The sequence below is a fragment of the Antechinus flavipes genome, chromosome 4, assembly GCF_016432865.1.
Source record: "Antechinus flavipes isolate AdamAnt ecotype Samford, QLD, Australia chromosome 4, AdamAnt_v2, whole genome shotgun sequence".
Classification (NCBI taxonomy): Eukaryota; Metazoa; Chordata; class Mammalia; order Dasyuromorphia; family Dasyuridae; genus Antechinus; species Antechinus flavipes.
In genome coordinates, this window is record NC_067401.1 from 328,849,448 (window position 1) to 328,861,995 (window position 12,548).

The 12,548-nt window shown below is 32.3% G+C and overlaps 1 protein-coding gene across 1 annotated transcript; it reads left to right on the top strand.

Annotated features, from left to right (window-relative positions):
• The first annotated feature begins 8,308 nt into the window (after nucleotides 1-8,308).
• GJE1 (gap junction protein epsilon 1) lies at nucleotides 8,309-11,684 on the top strand. Its single transcript, XM_051996740.1, has 3 exons — nucleotides 8,309-8,347; nucleotides 10,044-10,226; nucleotides 11,292-11,684. Exons 1-3 carry the CDS (start codon nucleotides 8,309-8,311, stop codon nucleotides 11,682-11,684), a joined length of 615 nt encoding a protein of 204 aa, XP_051852700.1.
• The last annotated feature ends 864 nt before the right edge of the window (nucleotides 11,685-12,548 follow it).

Here is a 12,548-nt window from a genome sequence, read left to right on the forward strand (position 1 = left end):
TGACCCTATGCTGTTTAAGATTTTTATCAATGTCCAAGATAAAGATATGGATAAGGATAAAGATCTGAGAGGGACAAACTAACACAATGAATGACATTCTTGACACAATAAACATTGATCAATTTGAATAAATATGAATTTAATTGAGATAAATGTGAAATCTTAAGTTAAAAAAAAAAAAAAAACTAGCTTCCCGAGTTCAGGATGGAAGATACAGACCATGCAACAGGTTTTCTGAAAAAAACATATCTATGAATTTCAGTAAAACAGATACTCAACAGGAGTCAGTAGAGAAAATGATGAGCCTGGGATTTAAGTACCATTTATACTATAAACTACACATACATAACACTAAATTTACCAAAAATAAATAATGTAATTACTACAAAGTGGAAAAAAAAAAAAAAAAAAAAGAAAAGTGTGATGATCTCTTCTTTTCTAAAATATATGATTGTTTTCCAGGAGCAGGTTTCTTGGGGAGGTTTTCTGGAGGCAACCTTAGTTTCAGTTTAGATCAATAATCACCTCAAAAGCAGGCAGGGATTTAAGTACAGTCTTTTATTGTCTCTTCCAAAATAGCCCGGTTAGTTTTCTTAGAGGCCTATCTCTCTGCTTGGTTCCAAGAGCTCTTGCAGCTTGTGCTTTGTCGCCTCCAGCTCCCTCTGAATCTTGGTTTTACTCCTCCAAATCCTTCGTTCTACCTGACTGCAGTATCTAGCTTGTCAGTCTCCCGAACTCACTGACTTCTGGCTTTCAAGCTTTTCCCACTGACTTCTACTGAGTTCAGCTCTTTTTATGCTCTTTTAGAGGTATAAACTCAAAGGTTGACTCCTCCTCTGAGAGTGGGATTATGGGAGGTGTAAATTCACAAAGTTACAAAGTTAACTTTCTGTATCTCCCGTACTTGTGAACTCCAATATGTGAGCTCTAATGTGTAAACTCTCTTAAAGGTGTGAGCTCTAATGTGTAACCTCTAAAGTGTAAACTCTTAAAGGTATAAACATAAACATTGTTTCTATCAATTCTAATGATTCAACACTTTGTAAGGATTCTAACAGGAAAGAGTGCACATATTGTGCCAAAGTTGTTGGATTTTATTTAATAAGTAATGTGAAGCCATTGAATGTTTTCAAGATGGAATTAACAATCAAATTAGCACCAGATAGATGCTAATGTACAGAATGAAATGGAAAGTAGAAAGATTGGAGACAGAGATGATTTAAAAGGCTAACTAAATAGTTTAATTATAAAGTTCTTGAGCTAGAAAGCTGGGCTAGAAATTAAAAGGAAGAAATAGTAATAATGTTTTACTTTTCTAAGTGCTCTTCCATTCCATTGGGAAAAAAAAGGGGGGGGGCTATTTAGTCCCTATGTTTAACTCTTATTTATATGATTCAAAAAGTCCTCTTAGGCATTTGACATAGATATACAATAACATATGCATAGAAATCAAATATACTTATTGTCTTTACTTAATTTATAATAACAATAGGAATATAGAGCATAAAGGTGAATTTTATTGTAGAAGGAACTCTCCAATGAGGAATTTCCTCTACCAAAGTAATTCAACACTCTCTCTCTGAAGATGGTAGTCTTATGAAGTTGCCTCAAGGTCTAAGAAATTAAGGGACTTGCCCAAGATCACCTAACCAATATGTATCAGAAGCAGAATTTGAATTCATGTCTTCCTAACTATATAAGGGACACCACTGCCTCTAAGTTAATAATAAATCTGGAAAACAGCCTCTATACATTGATAAATGTGATAATGTTTGCTTTATCAGGGCCATATCACATTTGTAAATCCATGACGACCATTTTCAACATCTATTACATTTATAACTACACATATGAATATTATATACATATGCATATCACTCTTAAAAAAACCAAACAGATATGACTACAAATTTATAATCATATTATCCCTACTAGAGAATTGGTTTTGTTTTTTTTTTAATTTTCAAGACTTGTACAGATATCAGATAATTATATTGTATAACAAACTGATGCAATCAATCAGCATATGGTTTCATATTTTTGCCAACAAGAAAATTACATCTTGAGAACTATAGTTATATTGAAAGGATAAATTAGTAAATCCTAATGCTTACTAAGTGGTAATATCTAAATTTGTGGAAGAAAAATAGACATTAAATAAACTTTCTTTAAATTAGAGAGCAAAGGCTCAGTTAATAAATTAGATATACATTAGCCTTTTTGTTATTCATTTCAAGGGAAAGCATTAATCAGCATTCACAAACTAAGTTTGTTTAAAGTTCATTACTATTCTAAGCAGTGGATTTTCCCTGGTATCATGCACTCAAAGGGAATAAGAAATGAAAGTACTAATGAAAGACTACCAATTTAGCATGCTACTTGAATTCAATAATATAGAATTTATTCACATATGTTCAGTTATGTGCAGAAGTCCAATTCTACGAGCATTTTTGAACAAGGGTTATGCTGTGTATTTCAGTAATGGGCTATCTATTTTGTAATTAGTGGAATAGAGCCCAGCACCTCCAGGATTTCATAGGCAGTTAAAATATTCTGAAGCTGCATTGCTCAGTGTGAAATAACATTCCATTTCTGCATAAAAGCATGGGAGCAAAATTTACTCATGGTTTCTCATTACATCTAGAAAAAAAAATAAAAGGAAAATTGGGGAGATGTGGGAGTTACTGAGCTTAACCTTTCTGATCCCCTGGTCTCACAATCTGTTACTCCTCAAAAATTCTCTGAAGGTCAAGCACAAATCATTAATTCATTAAGAATTTTATGAATAAAATTAAATAAAACTTTTTACCAATCGTATGTAATCCAGATTAATATCTTAATAGATCCAGCTATACTGTAGTAAGACCAAACATAACCCATGTGTCTTTGGAGTTTTAGATAATGTGATCAAGTCTGGAGAACTATTTGATTAAAAAAAAAAAAACATTATGATTCTTTGACATGTCTATTTCCCTTTTACCAAGGGAAAGAAACTAAAAGAATCTATCATGTCCATGTAGTAAACCCTAATCCTTGAGCTACCAGTTTGCTAATTATACTCCGTGATAGCTGCAGATAAAAACATACTAAGGTCATATTTATATGGTGCAAATTGTCTCATGTTGACACAACCTCTGAATTGAGGAGCTATCTTAACATGCCCTTCAGATTCACTTAAAATTAACTGTTAGTAAAAGTGCTAGTACTTGAAAATTATTGTTTGAATATCTGAATTCTTAATAAAAATTTCAGGAAGCCTTGAAGCTTTTGAGCAGCTTGCATGAATTTCAGGGAAAAGAAATATTATTCCAATCTTCCATTACATCAAATACTAAAACATCAGGTACCCAGAGTTCTTTAATGAGATCACAAGGGAACTAGTTGGCTGACCTTCAATATTACCCTTCTTTTCACACATAGTATACTACAAGATCATGGGATTTAAAACCAAAAAGGACCTTAAAGATTATCTGTGTTGCTTTTTAACTCTAGCAACTATCTAGTGAGAGGAAAATGCCCTGCATGCCTAAAAATTCTGGAGTGGAGTTTCCATTCTTAGCTTTTCCTTATTTGACATAATCTTTCACTGGCATACAAACAAAAATCAACTTTTTTCTGCTGCAAAGATAAGCTAGAAACTGAATTTGAATTAAAATTCATGTTTATATCTTCTATAAAATTTCTTACATTTCATATCTTGTCATAGTAAGATTTCATTTATCTAGAGATCACAATCACTTATCCAACAACCTCAACTGTCTTTAACATAGCTGGGAAATTCCAATACAGAGGATTCTACCAGCAAAGTTACCCAAAGTTCAAAATATTTAAAATGATAATTCAGAAGCCCCTTCCAATGAGTTGTCTTTTTTTGTAGCTCAGATAGCATCAAAGGCCTTGAAATAGCATAATAAGATGACAGAACCAAGATAGTGGAGGAGCAAAAGCACTCCAGTCCAGCTCTCTCAACATTTCCCCCCAAACAACTTTAAAACAATGCCTCAAATCAAATTCAGGAGTTGAAGAGTAAGCCACTTGTCAGGGTGAGACATTTTTCCAGTTCAAGACAATTTTTGAAGTTAGAAGGAAAAGTTTGAGTCACTGGAGTTGGGGCTAGAGAAGAAAAAAAAAATTGAAGGAATAAGAATAGGCAATGAGGAAACAAAGCTATCTTTCTTTGTGAATAATATAATGGTATTTAGAGAACCCTAGAGAATCAACTAAAAAAACTAGTTGAAAAATTATCAGTTTAGTACAGTTGCCAGATATAAAATAAATCGTAAATTTCTGTGTAGCTGGAAACCCTTCTGAGATGTCTGTATAAGAATAAGAATGGAGAGAATTTGTCTGTAGTGATATTTCTATTGATTCCCAGTTAAACTTTTTATTAGATGGAACCATAGGCAAAGTCAATATTCACGTAAGGTTAGATAAGTAGAGAATTTGAGAATCTATAAAAGAGAAGCTTAGAGATACTTTTTTTAAGTATATGTTGTTCAGGTAACAAGGAACATACACACATGGCCAATAAGGTCCAGTAATAGCTCCTAAAAACCAGAAAGATTAAAAAAAACAGAATTATGAAAGATATTGTAAGAACCTCCAGCTAAAGTTCTGTTATCTATACCCCACTAGAGCCTGTTTTAATTTAGTTGAATCTTACAAAGATAACACTCCAAGGGACGTTTTTTTAAGTCCTGATATACCCAGTCTAGAAGAAATTGGCTTGTTTATGATGAGTTTTAAGGCCTATGATCCTCTCTTAGGTAAGCTAAAGGTATACCCTTTTTCCTAATCAGTCAAGGACTTAATAGTTCAAGTCAAGCCTAGAATTCAAGTACATGCTTTGGGCCATTCTCAACTAGTGTGTACTTTTTCAGATTTGTTTTAGTCCAGACTTTTATATTCGAAGCTAGATCAGAACATATTTTCTCTCCAGGCATTGAAAAGGTAGAGGATAAATAGATGTGATATCTTTATGAAATTTAGCATCTTATTAGAAAAATAAAGCAACTTCTATAAGGAAAGAAATGAATCTTAAGGAATTACTAAAGATGGATTTATCACTAGATGAAAGTTTGCAAAACAGATAACTATATTTCTATAATGGCCTCAAAAATAATCCAATATTTTCAAGACTTTACCGGATGGAAACATCATTTTATTTAACATACAAGTGATTTAGAGATTTTAGATCTAGATTGTTTTATTCAAAAGGCATAATTTTTCTTTCAATCATTCTTCCGAGGAATATGACATATGGGAATCAAATTAGCTTCTATTCTACATTGTTTAGGAGTCACTTTACATGGAATCATTACAATAAAATTTAAAATCTTAAATAATTCTGGGCCTCAGTTTCTCTATTTGTTAAGTGAAGGTGTTAGACTATCTTATCTCTAAAGTTCCTTCTGATTCTGACATTATGTGATTTTAATTAGATTCTAGAATAATTGGTTTAGAGTTGCAAGGAATTTTAGAGGACATTTGATCCGATGTCTTTATTTTATAGATTAAACTGAGGCTTAGTTTCATGACTTGCCTAAAGTCACAGAAGCACCAAATAGCAGAGTTGGGATTTGAATTCAATTCTTCTAACTCCACATTGCAGCACTCTTCATTAAGTTATATCTGTGATACATTTCAAAATCATAAAATATAAAAATTGGGAAGAACCTCAGAGGTAATCTAATTTAGTTCCCTAATTATACAAATGAAATAGTCTCAGTGAAGTGATTTGCTTGGGGTCATACTTCAAGCTAGCAACAAAATCTAGAATCCAAATCTCCAACTACTACTACAATTGTTTTCTAATACTTTGCAATCAAAGAATAATAGGAAGGAAGCTCAGCTTATATGAAACAAGTTCTCAACAAAGCATACATCATAACACATGTATACATATATGTGTGCATGCACAAATACCAGATACACACATCTATGCATAACCATTGAATGTCATATAATTTAAAATGCATAATATTTAACAACTGTAATGATTCAGTTACTTAGGTATAAAATACTTCTTCAATCTATTAAACTGTATGGTTCTGAAATCATGAGCTATGGTTTTTTTCATATTCTTATCATCTGATATTTGTTAAATATTTCAATATCGTAACATGTTCATGATTTAATCTATTTGGTTAACTCTTCCACCATTATAAATCATAACTCCTCTATGTGTTAAGAATGGTTTTACATGGGGGGAAAAAATTACTAAGGGACTAATACTTTGATGAATTTCTCCAAACTATAAGAGAAAGCAATGTAACATTGGTAAAGAGCAGAACTAAAACCAAGAGTCTCTGTTTTCAATTTCTACCTTTGACACATGGTAGTAATGTGATTCCAGACAAGCCACTTAATCTTTGAATGTTCAAATCAGCTCTCTAAGACTATAACTGAAGAGAAGGTAGTGACTTGCACTGGTAGAGATATTTACCTATACTAACCAATGAATCACTAGTAAGTCTCCTGTCTTTGTCTCCAAACTAAATTAATATTCAGAGCTTCTGAAGCTTAGTACTAGAGCTCAAGTTCTAATCTTATTTTATTTTAATAGCTTTTTTATTTACAAGTTATATGCATGGGTAATTTTACAGCATTGACAATTGCCAAATCTTTTGTTCCAATTTTTCCCTCCTTTCCCTCACCCTCTCCCCTAGATGGCAGGATGACCAATACATGTTAAATATATTACAGTATAAATTAAATACAAAATAAGTATATATGTCCAAACCATTATTTTGCTGTATAAAAAGAATCGGACTCCAAAATACTGTACAGTTAGCTTGTGAAGGAAATCCAAAATGCAGGCGGGCAAAAATATAGGGATTGGGAATTTGATGTAACAGTTCTTAGTCATCTCCCAGAGTTCTTTCACTGGGTGTAGCTGGTTCAGTTCTCTAATCTTATTTTATAGAGTCCTGATTCATTCTCCTACTTGAAACCTTAGGATAGGATGTGAGCGGAAGCTGCATAAAATTTTTAAAAGAAAAGTTTTTTTGAATGAAAGAACATTTCATAAATGTAACTTTTTTTGCTACATCAATTTAATTTGTGTATCTAAGACTTGTATTTGTGAATTTTAGGACCTTGAGAATATACTTGATTTATTCTTAATAAGGATACTTTAAATAGAGTGGGTAAAAAATTACAAACACACACAAAAGCAGGGAGGGGAGGCAAGGGAAAAGAGAAGGTCCATTGTTTTGACTAGGGAAGAATTACTGGAATGCAGTTTTGTGTCTGAGTGTGTTAGGAGTATGGGGAAGGGAAAGTAAGAAATTGACAGTGTCTCTCTCTCTTCCTAGACTAATTTTATAGCACATCATAGAAATTCAACCCAGAAGCTAAATGAATGGGATGTCCAAAGCAAGCTCCATGGTTTCTGCTGGTGGGTATTCCAAAGAAATTAATGGTTATGGTCTCCATTTCAACATTACATTTGAACTTGTAGGTAGTTCTTTATGTAATTTTGAAAATTTTAAGGGCTTGGAAGCAAGCTCTATTATATCAAGGAAAAGAGAAAGAAAATAGTCTTTTTGTACCCAGTTTGACCCTTCAAAGGTAGGGATAGAAATTTCAAGATGTGCTCTATTTTTCCAGTCTTAAGAAAAGACAAGGTAAGGGCAAGAACAGGCTCATGTTAGAGAATTGATGAGATTGTACTCAAGGGGGAATATTTTGTCCACCAAAGTCAGCATTTGTAGCAAATCACTTAGAATTATGCCATTTCTAACTAAGCTAGGTCTGTCTACTTTACCCAGGTAATACACATAGCATAGAAGGATTTAGGAAGGGCCCACTCAGTCCCATCTTGAGTTCAAGGACAGAGACAAGCTTCTTCCAAAGCTTCTCTAGGATTACATGTAAAGTTGAAAGGGTATTTTTTGTATCTGTGTGAGTTGGTTTCAGATTATCACAAATATTTTCAGAGCTCACTGCCCATAACAAGCTCTTCTCATGTCATTGGCTCTTGCTGTGCTGGCACCTTTGACTGCCTGAATGAGATTGTTTAGGGATTATTAGATCAACCACATGCATTCTGCTTTTGTTTTAATGGTTTTTTGTCCAGAGATAGGGAAGTTGGCTGGGGCCCCAGAGATGAAAGGAGGTCTGTGGGGTTAGAGGGAGGTGAGGGCATAGAGAAAATAGAGACAAATGTGCAGTGATGAGTGTTTTCTGCTTGTTAAGAGTCATAGGAAAATATAACAATTTGAGTTTGAGGCGAAGAGGAACAAGATGGTAATGTAGGACAAGGAATTATCCCCCACAGTGGTGCCAGGATAACATCTACCAAGATATGTCTCTAAATTACATCAAGAACTTCTATGAAGGATGTGTGAGTATTAAACATATAATGAAATCAAATGACTTGGACAAGTTCATGTGTTTTTAGATGATTTTCATAAATAAAGATAGATGTTATATTCTAAAAATAGTATATAGTATCAATTATGCTTTTAAAATTAATTTATTATGTACTCAACTTTAAACAACAAAACCAAATAAATATATACTCAACTATTCACATATAAAGATTAGTTCCTATATACAATATTTCTTCAGCATCCACTATACTTTCTGTTTGTTCACCTCTATTATATGTATATAAATATAGATATACATACCTATATATACACATATGTACATATATAAACACACACATAAAGCATATACATATATGTGTGCATATATACATACATACACATATACATACATAGTCATACAGTATGCATATAGTCTTTGCTTTTTTCACTTTGTATAAATACCTAAAAGTCTTTCTGGATGTCTTACAGTGTTCTATTTGTTATATCCAAAGGTAGTATTTCATAACATTAATATCCAGTTTATTCAGCCAGTTGCCAACTCTTTGATATTTAGGTTGTTTTTAGTTCTTTGAAATTGTAAATAATGCTGTAGATCTCATTTTTTTTCTTTATGCTTATGTTCTGAGGACATATTCCCAATAATAAGAGGTTTGATACAGAGTAATATTATTTTTATGATCTGTATACTGTCAGATTGCTCTCTGATCATATGATCATAATCATTCCTAACTGAAAACTAAAATGAGTCTATGAAACTATTTGCCTATTGGTCCATAAGCCTAGTCCAATTACTTAATTCTTTTATTACATAGTACAAAATTATGGTGACCAACTGTGAATGACTTAGCTATTCTCAGTAGTATAATGATCTAAGAAAATTCCAAAAAAAATATGATTTAAAAAATGCTATTCTCTTCCAGAGGAAGAACTGAGGGTCTAAATGCAAATCAAAGCTTACTTTTTTAGCTTTTTTATGGTTCTTGTGTTTTTTTTTTGTCTTTCACAACATAAATAATATGTAAATATGTTTATCATGACTGCACATGTATAACCTACATAAAATTTCTTGCCTTCTCAATGAGGGGGAGGGAAAGAAACCAGAAGAAAATTTGGAAATCAAACATTTTTTAAAGCAAATCTTTAAATTTTTTTACATAGAATTGGAAAAAAACATTAAAAACTAAAAAGTGCACAATTAGTAACTAGTACCAGGTAATATCAGCTGCACATATTTGGCCATTTAGATAGGAAAACCTTAAAGTGCTATATAAATATCAATTATTATTGTTACTTATAATTGGCAATATATATACTCATTTAAAGAAGATTCAAAAAAGCATATAGGTTTATTTTTATTAGTTCCATACATTCTAGATGAACAAATACTTTATTCCTACAAAAAAGACTATATAGTTAATATCGTGTTAAATCAAAGCTTTTAAAATAATTTTTCAATTGTACAATTAAAAAAAAGAGTATTCTTGAATTATTGTTAGTATAAACATTTCAAGGATAAAGAGGAGAATAAACAAATCTTTGAACAATATACTTTGGGGATTAGACTAAATGATGGATTCTCAGGTTATTTCTAGTTCTATCAGTTTATTATTCATTGATTTGCGATCACTTCCCACAAATTGACTCATAGAAATATTATGCAAGTTTTCCTTTTTGCTTAAAAATGATATTTCATTATAACTGTCACAGCTCAGACCTCCTACAGTGATCGGTCAATTCCACACCCTTTTCTTTGGCTCAGTTCGAATGTTCTTCCTTGGTGTATTGGGCTTTGCAGTCTATGGGAATGAAGCCTTGCATTTTAGCTGTGATCCAGACAAGAAGGAAATAAATCTCTTCTGTTACAACCAATTCAGGCCAATAACTCCACAGGTAAATACATTTAAAAAAAAAAAGGAAATAAGGATAAAAAAAGAGGGGGGGGAAAGAAATAGAAGGAGGGAGGGAAACAGAAAGAGAGAAACAGAGACAGAGACAGAAATACAGAGAAAGACAGAGACAGAGACAGACAGACAAAGACAGAGACAGAAAGCTAGAGACAGAGACAGAAACAGACATATAGACAGACAGAGACAGAAAGGCAGCTAAATATAGAGACAGAGAAAGAGAGGAAAGGAGGAAGGGATGGAAGGATGAAGAAGAAGAAAGGAAGGAAGAAGGAGAAAGAATAGGAAGGAAGGAAGGAAGGAAGGAAGGAAGGAAGGAAGGAAGGAAGGAAGGAAAGAAGGAAGGAAAGAAGGAAGGAAGGAAGGAAGAAAGGAAAGTCATCTTATTTAGAACTCTGCAGTGTTCAAAAAAATGGAGAATTGGTGATATTGTCTAAATAATTACAGAAAAATGTATTTTAACTTAAATTATCTCTAAAATGAGGGGGTTGGCTATTCATGTTGCATTTTAGCGCTATATCCTTTGGATTTTAGAATATTCATGTTTCAGATAAAAATGAGTAAAGAGAAAACTCAATTATTTAGGTAACATTCATTTCTCAACTTTAATTTGGACATTTGGGTTATATTAATGAAGAGAAAATAAAACAGCTACTTAAAAGAGTACCATTCACCATTATTAACAAATTGGGATAAAATAAGTGAGGAAAAAAATTGTAAATACTCTATTTTTTAATTTTAACAAATTTTAAATACTTTTTCTACTTAAGAATAAATTGAAAATAGTTTTGTTTCATTAATTTAAATAAAATCTTAAAATGTTCCAGACTAAGTATAAATCTATATTTGTAGAACTTTCCTCAAAGGGAGTTTCCTATGCTGATAAAATCCCAGGTCCAGCTCTCTTCAATTAAATATATATTTACAATGTAAGTTTTGAAACAAAAGCTAAAAACTCCCTAGAGAACCAATGCATATTTGTTTGAGTTGGTTGGTTTTTTAACAGACATATGGATGAAATGATTTGACTAATGTTTCTGCCATTCTTTAGGTATTCTGGGCATTACAGCTAGTGACTGTACTGGTTCCTGGAGCTGTTTTCCATCTTTATGCTGCATGTAAAAGCATTGATCAAGAAAGCATACTTCAGAGGCCCATCTATACTGTTTTTTATATCCTCTCTGCCTTACTAAGAATAATCCTTGAGGTGATAGCCTTTTGGCTTCAAAGTCATCTTTTTGGTTTCCAAGTAAAATCTCTTTATCATTGTGACGCTAGTTTGCTTGAAAAAAGATTGGGCATCATAAGGTGTCTTGTTCCAGAACATTTTGAAAAGACCATATTTCTCATTGCTATGTACACATTTACAGCAGTCACAGTAGCACTGGCAGCTGCTGAAGTTTTTGAGATTTTATGTAGAAGATTAAGCTTTTTAAGTGGCTGATAGCTATGGTTTATCTACTACTATAGGGGTTCATCCATTTCTTTTATTTTTGATTGCATTCAATGAAAGCTTAAATTCAAAAGGTTTTAGTTTTGTTGTGATTTGTTCTTAAAAGTACAGACCATCATCTCTAGAGTTCTCTTTAGGTGCCTGTCATTAAAAAGTTACTGCTGGTATAGTTCTAAAAGAAATTAGATCGATTCACTTTACTACAGCCCTTCAAGTAAATCCACCATATTCTATATCAGTCCAAACCATAACATCCAAGTAAAACTTAATTTCTCTAATGAATATCAACGATGAATCAATGAATAAATATGATATTCTCCAGTTTCATTAGAGAGTTGAGGAAAGGAAGCTAGTAATTTAGATGCATGTATTCATTCCTATCATTGCACACTGATATTTAATGAGTACAAGATGGAGAACCTTAATCACAAGATGGAGAAATATCCTTATGAGATGATTTCTGCTGAATGGAAGATTTTATGCACTTTTGTCTACTGTAGTAGCAAATTTGCCTATATATTTTCAGAATATAATGATGATGTATTAATTTCTTAATATTATTTTGTTTAGTAAGGAAAAGTTCTGAATCAAAGGGGAAAGAACAGACACATACTTACATAAATAATGCTTCTGAGCTCTACACAATATTTTATCATTCTGAAACATTATTTCCTGGATTTGGAAGAGAGTCACAGTTAAAGCTTTGTCTAAGAGAAGCAAGACTGAAAAAGTAAGGTACATTTCACAAGTAAAGAGAAAGAGAAAAAGTGAGAGAGGGAAAGAGATAAAGGGGAAAGAGACAGAGATACATAGAGACAAAGAAATAGAGAGAGTGAGACAGAGATAGATAAATAG